At 38.8% G+C, this 18414-nt stretch overlaps 1 protein-coding gene across 1 annotated transcript in view; it reads right to left on the reverse strand.

Moving 5' to 3' along the window:
- Window positions 1–14505, reverse strand: part of ube2f (ubiquitin-conjugating enzyme E2F (putative)) — a 32261-nt gene extending 17756 nt beyond the window's left edge. The window contains exons 1-5 of the mRNA XM_029492960.1: window positions 14262–14505; window positions 11098–11274; window positions 8667–8696; window positions 6399–6464; window positions 473–540 (exon numbers count right to left, since the gene is read on the reverse strand). Coding sequence (XP_029348820.1) covers window positions 473–540; window positions 6399–6464; window positions 8667–8696; window positions 11098–11212 — 279 coding nt within the window. The 5' untranslated portion in view covers window positions 11213–11274; window positions 14262–14505. The remainder of the gene's footprint in view (window positions 1–472; window positions 541–6398; window positions 6465–8666; window positions 8697–11097; window positions 11275–14261) is intronic.
- Between the last annotated feature and the right edge of the window lie 3909 nt (window positions 14506–18414).

The raw sequence follows: 18414 nt of genomic DNA on the forward strand, positions 1-18414 counted from the left end.
TTAAATACTGCACTGATCTGGCCTTCATGGCACCAATGCCAGGCAAAAACATCTTCTTGGTCAAAGTTTAATATTGCAATGACCCATGCTCATTGCTTGGTATATCTCTCACGTGTTTTTTCAGCTGAGAAACCTAATATAAACAGTATGTAACTTTCTTTAATTTTTACCACTCCCTGTCTCACAGATGAACAAGTGAAACAGGATAAACCTGAGCAAAAATGTAAGTGTCACAGCAAAGGGTATGAAGACTTACTATACATTTTTACCTTTTTAGATAGCGTGTAGATTGATAAAGAATACTTTTGTTTGATAAAGAATCAAAATATGAAAATAATTAAAGGGTTTTGAAAGTTTTGTAAATTACTGATAGAGCTTCAGGGTGGAAGCAACATGTTATTAAAGGCACTTTGAGAACTGGGGCTACTTTAATTTGAAAACTCATTTTCAAAACACATTAGACATGACTTACCACCATGTTATAGGCTTCGGGAACATCTATTTCAAATTGAAACCTTCCACTTTGGTAGTATCCCTCATCTAGAGGAAAAGAGAGGAAGAAGCATTGAAGAAAATGGTTTACAATAACATGAATACGTTTCATGGCATTGGTTAAAAACTTTCTGTCAAGAAAGACATTCAATCATCATCTTAAAAATAAACACCAAATGCAACAATGAAACCACAAATAATTCAGTATTCCAACAGATCCACAAATATTGTAGTTTAGAAAATAAATGGCAATGGCAGCAGCTTCAAATATCTATATCTGCTATCTCAAATCTTCAGACTTACCTCTGAGTAAATGAAAGAAATCTGTATGCTCATTTCAGTTAATCACCAGCCCTTGTTGTGAAAGGAGCAAAGGAGCCCTTACACAGTAGGCCCACTGAAATCACGGTGGTTAGGGCGGAGTAGTAAGTTGAAAATGTATCAAAACCAAATGTAGAACTGACTCTTTACCCTACATATTCATTTGGTTCATACTTTCTCCACATGCATGTGTTCAAGAACAATCTTGCATTCAGTCGCACATCTCTATCCTTTCTAACTAATGTCTGTCGCATTTTGGCAAGCAAATTTGTTTGATCAAAAGTAAATAAAGTCACATAAATGAGGAGGAAAAGTGGCTGGCTGAATAAATGAGTCAGACAAATTAGGCCAAAAGTGTTTTGTTTTTTTTCCGTAATCCAGGTAATAGTTTGAAATAATTATATTGATTTGCAGTCATGGGGGCAGTTGTATCCGAACTTAATATAACAAAGGGCAGGCTTCATCGGCAAGTTCAGCCCTGATCAATCAATCTGTAACTAAAGAGTAAACAAAAGGGTCAACAGAGCAAAGTGAATCTCTTTATAGGGGGAAAAAATGCAGAATGAGTGACCTTTTCAACCCAACCACATTCTGTAAGTCAAACATAACACTGCCTTTAACCCCCCATACCATAATGCCAGATTATATCATGCACACACCTATACATCTATACAAACACATACACATTCATAGGGAGTAGACAGAAACAAAGGCAACACATAAGCTCAATTTCTATGAAATATTCATAGTTGAATGCAGTGACATTTTGGGCTTATTTGTGCATCTGCAAAACCGCACACTATCCACCTCACTTTATTTTATTGTTTTGATGACATTTACATTTCTGCTATGACCTTATGGGTCCACCGAGTTAGAAAAGGACATACATCTTTTCACAGAGGTGGACTGAACCTCTTACTGAACTACAGATGGGGCCTGGTGAGGAAGGGAAGGCACTTGGTAATTGGCCATATAATGACCTTACAGTGTCAGTGTGTATGTTTGAGAAATGTGGTAAGCTGACAAGCAGCAGGTATTCAGTAGCAGTCACAGGGCATGTGGGCCACATACTGAAAGAAGAGCTCATGCCCCCACAGCCCCACACATCCATCTACACTACATTTCCAACCACCTCATTCATATAAAACCGTAAACTGTAGCTCCAAGCACTGATCCAAATGTTGGCATGCTTTGATCCCCAACTTTTCTGGTCCACACATCAAAGTCTTCTTGACAAGAAACTGAACCCCAATTTGTCTGTGATGGAGTATTTGTGAACGGTAAAAAGGGGGGGCAGTGCAAACTAAACTGTGTCTGAATGCCATTTCCATTGTAAAGTGGGTTGAGTGCTTAAGACTATAATAGTATTGAAAAAAGTCAATTTATAGATCACTGCAAATTACAACAAATTATCTCATTGCTGTTTAATACAGCATCAACCAATCTTAAAATTGGCCTTTTGGAGGGGAAGGTTTTAAAGTACACATACCAAGATCAGGGAAAAACTTGATTTGTTGCACGTGTGTAGCAGCTGTGAAGCATAGGGATGTTCATCTCGCCACCCATAATAACAGGTTAAAGTTAATCACAACTATATTATGTGATCTAGAGGTGTGGTGTCTTGACCTGCACCTTGTAGTAATTTTGATATTATACTAGCAATAAAGCACTAAACTGACACTTAATCTCTCTCTGTCCAGTGTGAAACTGATACATGAGGCAGACATGAAAAAATTATTAGGAAAAAAAAAATATATATATATATGCTTTACCAATTTCTGCAGCTGCATTTTGAGAGGGTCACATTTGCAAACAAAAATAAATCTGAGGTTAATTTATAAATTAACTAAACATTCAGATGTCATGCAAAAATAGATTTGGCAGTAGCAGTAGTGCAGCAGACACGCAGCCTGTACTGGACGCATGTTTTTTCCACATCAGAGCCATCAATGCAACCCTGATGCACACACAGCATATCTTCTGTTTCCAGCAAAAGGCAAAAAGATCTCCCTCTCTCTCTTTGCTCAAACATAAGATGTTTGTATTAGAGCAATCTAAAAAACTTCATCAAAGCATCATCATCAAAACTAAAGAATAGCTGACTACAGAAAGAACAAGAGGGGAAGTACAGGGAAAAAACAAAAGAGAAGAAGGGAGAAAAGTGGAAAGACAGAGCGATCTACTCACTAACAGCTGTAGTCAGAGGTCATAAATAATTCATGACTATCTTCACTGCCATGGAATAATCACCAGACACTGGGCTTGAAAACACACATACATAAACATAAACTAGAAGGTAAATAATAATGATAAATGAGTAAATACATTTTAGAGCTAATTGTTAGAGAATCATAATGTTCAAATGAAACAAAGACAGAGACACAAAGTTTGAATTAATTGCAAAAATGTATCTATATTCCTATCCTACGTACCCTTGTATTAATGAAGAGCTGCTAAAATACACAAAGTGACAGCAGAACAAACCATTGAAGTGTCTGATGCAGCAGGACTAAAAAATACCAGTATTTACTGTGGTGCCTGCATGTGCAATAAGAGTAGATTGGTAAGCTGTGACCATGGTAATAGCAACTAACCAGAAAATACAAACTCTACCCTTCAGTTTATGCCAACATCATGTTGCAGTCGTGTTTAAACAAGAAAAAAAAAAAAAAGCTGCACATCAGTTGCACTCTAAAGACAATCTAAGGTCACTCTACTCTCTTGAGAGTCACTCTACTGAGAGAAGATATAAATAACTGTAAAAAGTGTAGATATTCTTTTGTCTACAAAGGATAGTTATGTATAAAAAAAAGGCTTCCTACACTATGGCTGCCACCACTTGCTGGCACCCTAAGAGAGAGTTGTGTTCATACTGCCACAATTTGCACAATAGGTTAATTATCCATGTTAATCAAGCGGAGAAACTACACATCTAAAACAAAGAGTGTTAGGAGATTGATTTTTCTTTCATTACTCTATCTCTATTGATACAAACAATGGCATATGAAAATGTGTTCACCCCAGAGTGTTGCTGCTGTCCCATTTCCTAATAGACACAAGGTTGTGGGGCCACAGGGAGTTCACAGTGAGGAGCTGGTACATGGGAAAAATTACGTAAATTAAAAAATTTCAACAAATTCAAACCTGAACGACAGTTTATTTAAGGGGTATTTTTGTTGGTCAATAGATAAAGAAGTGAACCATCAACACAACTACAAATTAGGAAATATGAAATAATCAGTTTATATTTTGATTAAATCTGGCAGGTGGTTGAGTGTAAGTAACATGATTTCAGACAGTCTTGGTGCTGTGATGCCTTCAACACACGTCCCAAAAAACAAAACAAAATGATAGAGTTAGTGAGTTAATATTTTTGTCTTTGAGAGCATGTTTGTTTGCTTTTTCATATAATGTTTTTGTTCTGTTAAACTTTAACATCTGTGTGTACAAAATCTTCTGTGAGCATAGAACTAAATGAGCCCCTTGAAGACAAATTCAGGACATCAGTACAGTTTTGGCACTGAAGTGGACTGACAATTTGTTTTTCACAAAAACTTAATTTTTTTTGTAGAATGTGTTTGTTTCATTCTGTTGTTTAAATACTATGCGAAAAAATGTTTTGTTTTGGAGGTTTATTTGTGAACAAAACATATAAATACCATACCAATACCTATATCCAGGGCACATGGATGACCAATCCAAAGGGTCACTTAAAATATAACAAAAACAGAAAATGACAAAAGGAATAAAGAAAAAGAGAAGAACTTCCATAAGCTCCAAGCTATGGGCTAAGTCAAGGTGTAAGAGATATTAGACATTCCCATTCCCATTGCATTTTTTATTTTCTGTCAGAGTACAATTGCTTTCCCTGTGGTGTAAATCGATGCATCTGTGTAGATAGCACCTATGTAATATGCAGCAATTTTCAAAAGATGCTTTGACAGCACAATATGAGAACAGAAAAATGAAAAAACTTTGAAGAAAGTAAGTGCACTTTTGCATTTTATTTGTGCTTTTTAGATAATTCTCAGTACTATCTGAGAGAAAAGCAGGACAGAGGAAATGAGCCCACTAAAAGGATTTTGTTGATGAAATATCCTCATAGAATCCCGGTGCATGCACCATCAGACATCACACACATGGTGCACAAGTTTACTGAAATGTCCACTAGCGTTCTGGATGTGCTGCTGCATTCTGATTATGCACAGTATAAGGGTTGAAACTATAGTAATATGGTTGAACCACTGACCACAAGCAATGACAATGATGTGATGAAGAGTTGTCCATTGCTCAATGTTAAATGGAGCTTGTAGTGAGTAATTAAACGGGAAGATGAAGGAATAAAAAGAGAAAACAAGGGACCAAAAAAATGAAAGCGTAAAAGAGAAAAGAGTGAAAAAGGGGGGTGGGGAGCAACAAAGCTTTTGAATAATTGAGCGAGTCTTCCGTTGAGTATTCAATCTCCTCTTAAAGAACGTGACGCCAAATCTATTCTCTTCTCTAATTGCTTATCTTTTCCTTTCTCTGCAGACTTTGTCAACATAGTCCTTTGTAACTATGATGAATTCGAGCAGCGGGGAGATAATTCAGATAAAATCATTATGATTATAATTTAGAAAATACACAAGATTTACAAAATTGCTTCTCTCTTAAAAAAATATTCTTTACCAAAGATGATTTAATAATTGACAGATTCTCTCTGTTTTTCATCCACATCAAATTACCAAGCTCTTTCTTTACTCAAACACACACACACTAAAGAGAAAAAGCTGTGTTTCAACTTTATCTCAGTCTTTCTGGAGATGTCCTTTTGCACCTTCAGAGAAGCGATGAAGACAGAGTGCCACATGATACAAATGACAGAAATGAGAAGGTGACACCAAGCTTGTGGGCTAAGAGACAGTGTGTGTTCAGACAGATAAAGAGCAGGGAGTGAGAGGAAAGGGAGCCTCCAGAGACTCGGGTAATTCAACACCGGTGTATTGGGTTTGCACAACAGTCGACAGGCAGCGCACTTAGGTGGGAACACTGCTGAGCAAGCATGGTGGACTGAGGGAATAATGACAGTGCAGCAGAAATGTTGAAATACAGATGAGACTGGAGGGACACTTTCAGGGGAAACATAGAATTAGAATCACTTTGCTAGCACTTTCCACAATGTTCACACAGATATACACGCCAAACATGGTATTTGAATGTAAGGTGGTAGAGTGAGACAGCGGTGGATTAGATTAAAAGTTCTTCCTTTGAGTCATTGCTAGTTTCTAATGCACACTGACTTTAAGAATAGGATCCTCAATGTCTCGTCATAGCAATTTAGTCTTCCATAGCTCTTTGTTCACCGCACCTAAGGCATCTACAAGGGTTTTTTATAATCCTATATTATAAGTAGTGAATTTGATTATCTTTAGATGAGTTTAACTCTAAACCAACATTACAGCTGCTGCTGTAACAAGAGTGAAGAATATTTGCAAAGTAAACAAAATGGCATCATATATGCCTCTGGTGTGACAAAGTCATCATCAAAATTGATACTGAAGCAAGAACTAAATAAAAGACATGGATGTTTCTTATTTTTCTCTTACCTGGAGACACTGCCAGCTGAAAATAATGCAGCTTGTCCTCATCTGGGAAACTGGCTTTGCATGTACCTGCATCACAACAAAGTAAATGGGGCTATGAATTATCAGTCAAATGGTTAAAGCCAAATATCGTCTTGCCCTCTCATGTCTCAATGAATACTGTATTTTTCATTTCTTAGGGGCATCATGATTAGAGTCTACGCAGATTTCAGAGTTAACTTTATGTCATGTGTACAGTGGTCCTGTGGGATTTCATGCGGCCCCACATTCCCCCCTGGTGTCTGAGGACATTTACTGCACTCAAGATACGACTGGGAAAAACATTTTCACATGTTTAAAGGATTTTTTATTATGTACCTTAACGAAGATATCAAAAATTGAAGACACATTTTGTAGGATATTATGGATGTATGGTAAATGCTAAGTCAACAGTACAGAAACTCAGAATGAGAAGAATCTACTGTGGGCTACATGTAAAATACAGCTTTCTACAAATAACTGATGATCATCTCATCAGATGTAAAGGTTAATTGGTATTTTACTTTTTCTTTTTATAAACTAATATCATTTATGCCAACTGTGACCACAAAAATGAGAAGAAATGGGAAGTGGCTCATTAATGAGAACGTGTTCAGATCCAGTCAGACCAACGGAAACATCTTTAGCATTTATCAGCTGGTTCAAATAACATTGCATAACAGCTTATTAACGTGGAATGATAGTGTGTGGCCCCGTTTGGGGGGATATATCCTGAACGACCCTGCTTTTGCTCTTTTGCTGTTTGTCCTTGAGTTTATTGTGTACATTTGTGTGTACTTATTCTTCCTGTATTTTATGGGGGTGTGTGTGAAAAAAAATGCCTTTCATAAGCTGGCCCACCATCTCTGATGTGTCACCTCCTCAGTGCAGAACCTTGTCTTGAGCTCACTTGAGCTTCAAAGTTACATCCCTGTACGGTTGCCTGCCTTCAACCCAAACTTTGAGAGTATAATTTCCCTTCAGTTTGGCCTCTCATTTTCCTCTCTGTTCTTCTATTCTTGCCTTTGAAACATCATTATACATGTCATTATAGTGTCTTGTGCTTTAAATTAACTCTAAGAATTTATTTTTGGGGCGTTTTTGCTCTTTTTGGAGCTGATGGAATAAATGTAGATGCTTAAATACAAATATTATCTGTTATTGCTGAACATCAACCATTCAATTCAGTCTGCAAAAAGCCAACATGTTCTTGTGATTTTCTCAACTTTGTTTTACCAGTAGGAATCAGATGTCTCACATTGTGCTCATATAATGACGGATATCTACATTTTCCACAGCCTGACTTGAGATTATTTATTATTAGTTCTAAAACATTGAGTGGATATATCTTCGCATTCATGACAAGGTTGTACACACACTGAAGATTGCCTTTTTGGTAAAAAAAAAGTATATAACTATCACTAAAATTAATCATATCAAACAGCAAGTCAAAAGTTGTCACAGTATTGAAGCCTCAAGGAAATTAAAATGAGTCTTTAGAGGCCGCATGTCATCACTGTTGTTGGTGTAAATAGAGTGTACCTCTGATGACTGTTGAACAGTTTTATTGGCAATATTTATTATTTATTTATTTATATTTATTTATTATAATTTATTGTACAGTAGAAACTGAACAATGATCTGCTGAGAAAATGCAGGTTGCATTTAATGACCTCTAAATGTTAAACTTGCTCTGAATGCAGATAACACCAAATTAGTTATTTTCAAATGCCAAAAATATTGATTCCCTTCCCTAACCCCTTTACCACTTTAAGGCCGTGTTTAGGGAATTCTTTGTATCTTCATGTTTTTATTTTAATTGTTGTTTAGTTTATTCTAGCAATTGTGCATTCAGTTTAATGAAATGAAGCATTTTGGTGCTACAGACATGCCTTACCTACAAATCAACATCTGCAGATGTAAATTAACATGTTTATTTGGTACAAACCCCGACAAGAATCCAAGTGAAATAGTTAATCAACAATTGATACATGAATAACATTTACCGCAAAACAATTATCTGGCCACAGTTGCATTGCGAGAATTGACCTACTCCAGGACAATATATATACTGCCTTTAAGCATTTACTTAGCTGTCAATCTTTTTTATGCGTTAATTAAGAAACATCTGAGGGTGAACAAATGCTAATCTAAGTATCGGATGGATAGAAAAGTGTACTTAACGCTACTAGTCTAAAGAATGACTAATTTAAGTCCATCACTGAAGTGTATTGACGTGCTCAATGTACTTACTGGGGAGGTTGGCTTCAAGTTCTGCAACTTCTGTTGAGAGAAAATAACAACGATATGTAAGAGGACCAGACATGAGGGCATAATCAAGTGTAAAAGTCCAGGTGGTGTTTTAAAAAACACCAGCCAGACACCAGGGTTGTTTGGCTGGTGTTGCCCTATGGCAAAGTTTCAGGTGGTCTGTTCTGTTTTCTCTTTGTTATCAACAGTAAAAAAAAAAAGAAAAGAGAGAGAGAGAGAGAAATACAATGGCACCAGCTAATTTATCCAGTGTGTCTGCACTTTCAATCTATGTTGTTGCTTTGTTGTTGCATGCTAAGGATTATGTCATTGATACAAATGTATTCCTTGAGATGTTAGGTACTTTAATTATTCTCATGGGGGGTTTTCCCCCCTTAACCTTCCACATGGAGAGCAGTGTCCACTAATTAAGAGCTCCCAATGAGTGAATAGGCCGTATCTTTTTGCTTAATTAACTCAATAACGGGCATTTAATCCAAGCAAGAACTCTTCTCCATGGCCAGCTGCTTCAAAATCTCAGGTTTTTCCCTCCGTTCACTCATTTTGAGAAATTCTACCTAAAGTTCATTTGCATTTAGCAAGTGAGCCAACACACAGAGACAGACAGAGACCAACAACCACTCACTCACACACAGACCTGCAGACAATTTATAGTCACCAGTTAACCCAAACATGATGTCGTTGGATGATGGGAGGAAACCAGAGTACCCTGAGGATCTTAGTGGTGCATGGTTTATTAATTAAACATTACTTTTTCAGATTGTTATTTCGCATGGCTATCACAGTTCTCTAAAAGCTAATGGTTGCTAATGGTTGAGAGATAATAAAACAGTCATGCTCCCTTGGCAAGCGCAGGAAGGATGAGCACCACTAAGATCCCATCAGGGAACCAGATTCTTTTTGGTTTGGCAAGATAGACTGTGCTGAACTCTAATATCTGTGTGTGAGAACAAAAATAAAGCCATTCATATTCATTTTGAGCAATTTAATGTGCTGTTTCAGTGCCAGCTCACTTATCTTGTAATTATCACCCTTACAGTATAGGCAACAAACCAATCAGACCAAGCAGAGCCTAAAAACTCACATCAGAGTTAGAGGATCAGCTGTTCTATGAGGACAGAATCATACAGCTGCATTAATTCAATTTAGGTAATAACAAAATAATGTAAATCTGATGTCTTAATTCTACTTATGATATTAATTTCTTACTGTAGAAGTAAAATGCAGGGAAAGAATGTGGAAAAAAGAAAACAACAAAGTAATGGGCAGACAGAAGCAAATATAAAAGGGATAAGAAAAATGTGAGAAGGGCAACACTTTGAAATTTAAAGGAGGTGACAGGAGTCAGGTGCGTGGAAGCTTTATCTCAAGGCAATAGGAGGAAGCTATAAATAAAACCCCAGGGAGCCAGGGGCAAAAACAGGGGCATAGACAAAAACGGACAGTAGAGGGAAAAGGAGGGTAGCATGGAAATAGGAGGAAAATCCTTAACATCCATCAAGGACAAGAACTCATACACAATTTATATACATTTCCCTTAATTCTCACGTGTCCCTGTTCAAATGTGACAACTATGCCATCCTGGCCTACACTGTCTGTCCCAAGACATTTAGCTGCTCTTTTCTGCGGTCTTAACTGAACTACATCACTTTATCTGGTCTCAGAAGGAGAATTCAATTAAGATGGTAACACCAGTAAGGCAATAGGCAAAGTGAGGATGAATTAACTCTGACTCTTTAATATTATGAACTGCAATTCCTTGACAGCTACTGCCACATTTTATTAAATGTATTCAATTTTACATCTAAATGTTACGACAATAGATATAAACATAGTATATCAATGAACGTACACTCTGGGGCTGGAAGGTAAAGTCAATGCTAAAGAGCCTTAAGCCTGCATTCTATCTAATGAACATCAGACGGCAACTCCAATGGTTGTAAAAAGAAGACTGTATTGAAGTCTATGTAAAGACAACCCTACTTTTTACTTGAGTTATTATCTCAGTAAACATTTCCTGAATGAGTTTATGTTCTCAGTCTTTGCTTTCAAGAGTTGCTCAACACAATATGACGTTGACTTTTTTATTGTGGTCTAAATAATAGATGAATCGATCATGAATCAAGAAATACATTAGGGCATGGCTACATTGTGATTGACAGACTGTAGCCACACACAGTAACCTAAACCAATTTACAAATGTAATGCTTCAAAACTACAGTTCATAAACCAACAAGTAAATTCAGGGTGGGTTGCCAATAAAAGTATCCAAAATCTGGAGCCGGACTGGTCTCATTAATGTCTTTATGCTTAGAAGCAGAAACTAGCTGTAACCTTGCTGAACATTCCTAGTTGGTTCTGATATTACAAGGTCAACTGAAGAAATGGATAAAGTGGATAATGACCCCTGTACCTTTGGTAAGGAGGCGGTCCCTGATGGAGACCCTGTGGGTGGAGTCGGAGGCTCCAGAGGTACGGCCCGTCTTTCCTCCGTCGTCCCTCTTCAATTTACTGGCCAGTGTGAGCATGGCTTTGTCGCTGTGATCTACCTTGATCTGCCCAACGCTGCACTGCACTGCTGCTCAAAAGCCTGGTGATCATATAGACAATAAAGTTTTACTGCAAAGGAAAACAGATGGGGAAAAATGCACATGTATTACAAACAAAGAGATCTTAAACATTTATTAATTACTAATGATTAAAGTTATTACATGCACAATAATCTAATGTTTCATACCTGCAGATTAACTGATATTTGAAAGCTCAGTGAAAATCAGTTGACATATTTTTTTTAGTAGGGCTGGGATATGCTTTTGTCCCAATAAGATTTTATGACAATACCTCAGTACTGATTCAATATATAGTGGAATTTTCAAATATTGTTATTCTACAAGTATTTTGATTTGACATTACAATTCTGTTTATATTTTCCAAAATTGTAAATGGTTGAGGTTGTATCACTAGTGGTTTTAGAGCCTGCTTTCGGCTGCTCTCCTGCTTGCTGTTGCCGTCACAAGTGGCCAGTATATATGGAGGTACAATATGCCCGAAGAAATTGTGTTCTACACAGATGCAGAGTACACAGTTAATTTACGAATCACCATATTTGATTGTGCAGACTGACAAATCAGGAAATGATAGTTTCTTACTCCTAACAATCATAATGTTACTCTTCTTGTATTATATTTAATGTCAAAATCTAAACCGCATTGGGAACAAACACTTGAAGGCCGGCACTATAAGGACAAAAGGTCACCAAATCATCCGCACAATGTCAAGTAGCATAAAAAACTATTTGCATGTAGATGTAGTGAACATTCTAAGGGAAAGTCATGGGTAAGAAGAAAAGTGAGTAAAATACATCCTAAATATTTTTAGACCTACAAATGAATTTTCTTTTGTTGATGTCGCTTGTTTTTCTCATGTCGTGTTTCAATCAAACTGTTGATTGTAGCAATTACAGAAAGCAAATTTGAACTAACCCCTGATTAGAAATATCTCTCTTTTCAAAATAACTTCATGATTTTAATACTTTGTCTAGACCCACATTACAACATTTTTTTTGGTTTGTTTGTTTTTTGACTGAGTTATGAGGGCTGGAAATAAGAACTCCAAGTCCAGCCCTCCTCCTTTAACCAGGCTTAGGAAGGGGAATGTGACCAAGGGAATTCTGTGCAGAGATTGTCCGCCTGAGGGCTCTGACTCTAGGGAGGGGCCTGCGGACCTCGCTGCACATTATTGCTATAGTAGTACAAAGCTACAACAGTGCTGCAACCTGAATGGTGTGGGGAAAAAAAAAAAACAACACATAAGAGTCTCTCTCTGATTTTCTACTGCTTACATGTAGGGATCACAGTGGTTGCTGGTGCTGGAGCAAGCAAGCAATTTGGAGTCACCAGTCAGCCTAGACATGCACGTGGAAGAATACTGGATTACTCGGAGAACACTCCATACAGACCAGCCCCAGTCCCAGGAATCAAACCCACAATCAAGGAATCATCCCTCTAGCTGTGAGGCAACAGTACTTACTGAGACACTGCCCACATATTGGACATTCCAGGTAAATTATATTCAAGACCAAAAGCTTGATCATGCTTATGAAAGGCAGATCTACAGTCAACAATCACACTCATATGAGTACATCTAATAAGCTTCTCAGCAGACACACATTCTTATGCTCAGTAAAGAAATGAAAGGGACAGAAACCTTAACTGTTTAGTTGAAGGGAGAGAGAAATTATTAGGTTTAGGTCTACTCCTTACCACAGTACATTTGCATTAGGAAATAACCTGACTACTATGGCACAATTTAATCACAGAGCAATAATAATGTGCTTAATAGTTATTCCAAGTGACTCCTTGTTTAGGTAAGATGTCTCAGGTTAAAAGTTGTGTAACATTGTAAGTGTTGAGCTATAGTCTTGTAAATGAGATTATTTACTGGTAAATTGAGGAACTTTTTACATTGCACAATAGCCCATTCTGTTGTCCACTATAATGGCAAGGTAGTGGGAAAACAAGAGAGTGCTTAAATGTCATGCTCCTACCGATTCTCCTTTTAATGCTGGGGCAGCAGCGAACTGGACAGCATGATGAACAAGTCTCCAACTGAATAACCTTTCAGTGGAATTCCTAACTGCTTCTGGAATGTTTGCTTTTATTAAGTCACAATAAAGTTGTAATGTTCCATTTGTTCAATATGAATTCGTAAAACTGGGGAAATGTATGACACCACGGATTGTTACTTAACAAAAACGCATCAACCAATGCACAGTTAATCAGTTGGTCCACCGAGAGCCTAAAGTGTTTTCTAGCAACCTGGCAAATCTGACATGAAATTCAAAAACAAACTTTATTCTTAAGATCTAAAATGTAAAGCTTCACAAAGGGTTACATCTATAGCAAATGCGCTGAAGGTAAACTACATTTGCATTACACTGAGAGACAGATAGAAGCACCGGTTGTATCCAGAGGTCGGTGGGGAGGAGCGGACACTGAAGCTACAGTATCAGGTAACAGTGAAATGTGTCACATTAGCCCGGCTAAACGCCCACCTGCCTCAGCTGTCAGTCACTGACAGTACCTGACTGTTGGCCAAACTGCATACAGAGCAAACATAACTGTCCTGGCAATCTGGGTTACACACTCATGTTGTCGAATAACACCTCACACGACCTCAGTGCACTTCATCTAACTCAATGGCCGGAGTGAGTTCAGCAGATGGCCCACGAACTTACGTCTAAAAACAGAAAATAAACAAAACCGAGTGCAAAGCCCACACGGAAAGCATCTCTTGCGGGAATGGAGGCGAGTTATGGGGTTTACGCTCGTTTGCACACTTTTCTGACTAAGAGCTTCGTCACTGACCGTAATAACAAACCGCTAACGCGGCTAATCACTGCTAGCTCGGCTCAACGTCCCAGCTCCGTGCAGCTCGGCGCTTTATCCTCTGCACCTGCGGGTCAGGGTAATGACGAATGTGACCTTTTAGATCTCCACAGATCACATCTGTGGTCGCGCACAAATTCGCAGTGCTGGCCAGCATTAGCTCGAGTGCTATCTGAGCGGTGTTTCTCACCTGCTGTCTCAGAGCTAGCGCTCCGTGCTACAACATAATCGAGCTGTCCTCCTCCGTTCGAGACGCCGTCAGCAGCTCCGGGCGGAATCCGTGAATCCGAAAAAGCGGAGGGTTTATGGAGCGGCTGAAGGGATTTAAACCGGCTGGAGAATCAGCTGTCACAACTTCACTCCGGCGTCATGGGCAACGGAAGTGCAGCGAATGCCGTTGGTTCTTGTCGTCCGTGTAGACACGGCAGCGGGTAAACGGTTCCGCTCCAGTCGGCTCCGGTGTCTCCAGGTCCGAAGCGCAACGTCAGTCATGCAAATGCTGGTAACGTGTGCAAATTTTCAACAGGCACTTTCTGGTAAACATTAATATAACAAGTCATGTTGTTTATTTTCATGTATCACTGATCTAAGACCCCCAATGATATCTGAAGCACACTAGCTCAGACTTCCCATAGAGTCTAGTGTATTTACTATAGCATGGACTTTACAAAAAGTTGCCAAATAAATGAAGGGCATTTTTACAACTCAAGATAAACCAGAGAAAACTCAATATTTGTGGAATAAAAGCAGTATTTATGCTCTTGTCTGTGTCCTATAGTGTCTGATAGTAAGAACAAGGTGTAAGGTCATATGACCAACAATGCAAGTTTTTATTCATTCATTCATTCTTTCATTCAGCTTATGTGATTATGTGGAAAAGACAAAATAGATTGATTGTTTCACAGTCAGTTTCAGTTTCAGTTTCGTGTATAATGAATTAAATACACCAAGATCAACATTTTAAAATGGCTTTCATATAATTCTTAGGAAAAAATGTATACACACACTTTCACTCATGTACACTTGCAAAAGGCAGTTCACCCAAAAGAAACCTGGAACCCTACAGCTCACTTGGACTTAGTTGTGATTCAGCTGGTACAGACTTTGGGCCATGGGGGATGTCACTGTAAACAATAACATGGTTTTGATTGACCTGCCTGCTTAGATGAAGATTTTTAAAAAGAGCAGACTATTAATCATGGAGCCAGTGACTATATATTCTTTTAATCTTTATCTGTTTAGACAGCTGTCGGCCTTCAGGGTTCTGCACCGCCACGTGTGCTTCTCGCTCTGCTTTTGCTATTCAGTGGATGTCAAGCGAGGATAAAGGATACATCTATATTCTTTCAGTGGAGTTTTTATGTTGTCAAGCTGTGATAAAATGGAAGAAGCCAGTTATATAAATGCTTTAACTACAATTAAAGTAGAAGTAAGGGTGCATGTGAGGGTTATTCATGTTTGCAAATAATACTGTGTGTAATGTGCTTTCATTTTATTGTCTGTCAATAGCAGAAACATTATTTTTTATGACGTGACTGGTCTGGATACACAGACATCCTTGCAAGGCAGAAGGATGCCACTCAAAGAAGGCGGGGAGGCTAATTATTAATGGGCTGTTCTTTGTTGTGGTGCAGTGGCAATACCTGGATGTAGCCCTGCACCTCAAAGACAAAACTTCCCAACCTCAATTAAGAAATACTATGCTAAAGTTTTTAAACAAATGGCCATCTGTAGAGACATGCTTTGTATTTTCAATTTAGAGCTGAGAAAAGAAGGTACTGTCTTCTCACAAAGATCATGCCAAAAGCAATAATAATGCAAAGGCATTGTTTCCTGCTGTTGACAGGCTTAGAAAGCTTTCTGTGTCAGCAACCCCCAAGCTTTTATCCACTGAGTCATGCGATGAGTTTCTTTCTTTCTTTTTGCATCGAGTAGAGCAACCCACACTGATCCATTCAAGTATATGATCTTGGAGGAAATTTCATTCATTCATTCATTCATCTGCTTATGTGGGGCTGGGTCGTGGAGGCAGCAGCTCCATCATACAACCCCAAACTTCCCTTTCCTCGGCTACATTGGCCAGCTCAGACTGGGGGATCCGAAGGCGCTCCCAGGCCAGTGTGGAGATATAATCTCCCCACCTGGTCCTCGGCCTGCCCCGTGGCCTCCTCCCAGCTGGACATGACAAGAACACCTTCCTTGGGAGGCGTCCCAGTGGCATCCTTATCAGATGCCCGAACCTCTTGAACTGGCTCCTTTCCACACGAAGGAGCAGCGGCTCTACTCCGAGTCCCTCCCAGATTGCAGCCGTTCGGGCCTGTCAGTAAATTGCAACTGCCTCAGGAGTCTCCTGGCTAACATACCCCGGAAGGCCTCCTTCTTCAGTCGGACAGCTTACCTGACCACCGGTGTGCACCACAGTGTCCAAGGGTTACCGCCCCTTGAGGTACCTTAAACCTTGAGGGCACAGCTCCCTGCGGCAGCTATAGCAATAGAAGCTTTGGTCAGGTTCAATGTCCCCAACTTCCACAGGGATGCCAGAATAGCTTCGCTGGAGGTGGGAGTTGAAGGTAGGAGTGTAAGACAGACATCTACAGGTGGTGGGCCCACAGGGTGAAGAGGAGGTATTTGTGTATCTGAAGTGTTTCTCCTGTTACCTTATTGTACCTATAGGTCTGTCTTTTGTCTTTTGTCTTTTGTCGCATTGCATCAAAACTTATTTACTATTCAGCCATTTCCCACAGGTTCTGAAAACTCTGCTGCATAGACGTTGAATCATTTTTGATCACATTCAACACCATTGACCACAACATGTAATCAACCCAACTTATTTGAGGGACAGGGACTACTTTGTGTTCATTTGGTAGAAGTCCATTTGGCAGAATCTGACAGTCAGCCTGTGTCATCCTTCCTCTGAAATCACCAATAAAGATCACTGTGCCAGGTCCACGGACTGGCATTCCTGACTTCCTTTTCCACAGGACTTGTGCTCCTTTGTCTCTATAACTCCATGATAATTAATCTTTTATAGAGTGTAGAAAACTGCTGGGTTTGGCATATCAGGCACCTTTGACATCTTTTTTTCTAGCTTCATTATGCTTCACGGTCATCTCTTTAGCCTTCATACTGGCAGACAACTCTACCTGAGTCTGTTTGATAACTTCTATCTTTGGGCAACGTATGAGGAACAAAAAGATAACAATCTGTCTAAATACCTACAGTGTGGTTTGTCTTTTCATTGTAACAGGGTTCAAAACAAATGATTAATTTTGCCTGTTTCACCACTAAACCATTATAACTGTATAGTGTTACACTGACCAGTATATACAAATATTGACTACAGGTGTAATAATATCTCTGCTGATGATCTTTGGAAAAAAAAAAAAACAATAAAAAAAAAAAAAAAAATCAAACACAAATATACAAGATTATAATGACCCATTGTCCAACCATGAGAAAACCTATATGAAACAGGCAATGAAGAGCAGACCTCTCTCTGACATCTTGCAGAGAAATATGAGACCGCTATAAACATAAATCTATGGGTGAAATATTGGATTCAAATCACATGAAATGATTACTGATGCCAAAAGTGAGAGGTCAAACACTAAGGTATTAATGTCAGATTTAGTTGAAAGGAAGTTTAGTGAAACCTTTGCCAGAAAATTGAGCTCCTTATGCATACCACCTATTATACTATTATACTGTCGTGCTGTCTATGAGCTCCACTGTCTTCTTCTCGTCTTCATCATATCGCAACCTGACACTGTGGCCAATCACATGTAATCCCACAAATTTCCAAGTTGTCTCTCCCTCTGCTGTCATTCAGCTGTGATTTCAACATGACTCACTTCCACCCCTTCATTAACTCAACTGTCAGCGTTTGAATATCTCCAATCATGTCCTCAACACCCTCTGTTCCTTATCATCACCGCACTGTCTTCCTCTAGTCAGTCTGTCCTAATTGAAATGAACCATGAATCATGAGGTGCACCTTCCCTCTTCGCACCATCGTCATCGTTGTCTCTGAATGTTACAAAGAGTGGCAGTGTATCTTCAACGCCGTGTCTTCCACTAAACACACAGTGGAGTTAAAAGTTGTGGTCTCTCAGCACTACAGCCAGGCTGACAGTTTCTCCCTTCTCCATCCTCCCTCTGAATGTGTGTTTCTGATGATGATGAGTTTTCTGAACTTATGGGTTTGACATATGAATATTTTTTATTCACTGGCATTTCCAAACTCTTTGTAAAAGAGCATAATATTGAAAGCTGTGCTGTTACAAGGAGACATAAATGTGAGAGAGGTGGATACAAGTAATTACAATTATATCTGGTGTAAATGT

Source organism: Echeneis naucrates, chromosome 21, assembly GCF_900963305.1.
Source record: "Echeneis naucrates chromosome 21, fEcheNa1.1, whole genome shotgun sequence".
In the NCBI taxonomy this organism is placed as follows: Eukaryota; Metazoa; Chordata; class Actinopteri; order Carangiformes; family Echeneidae; genus Echeneis; species Echeneis naucrates.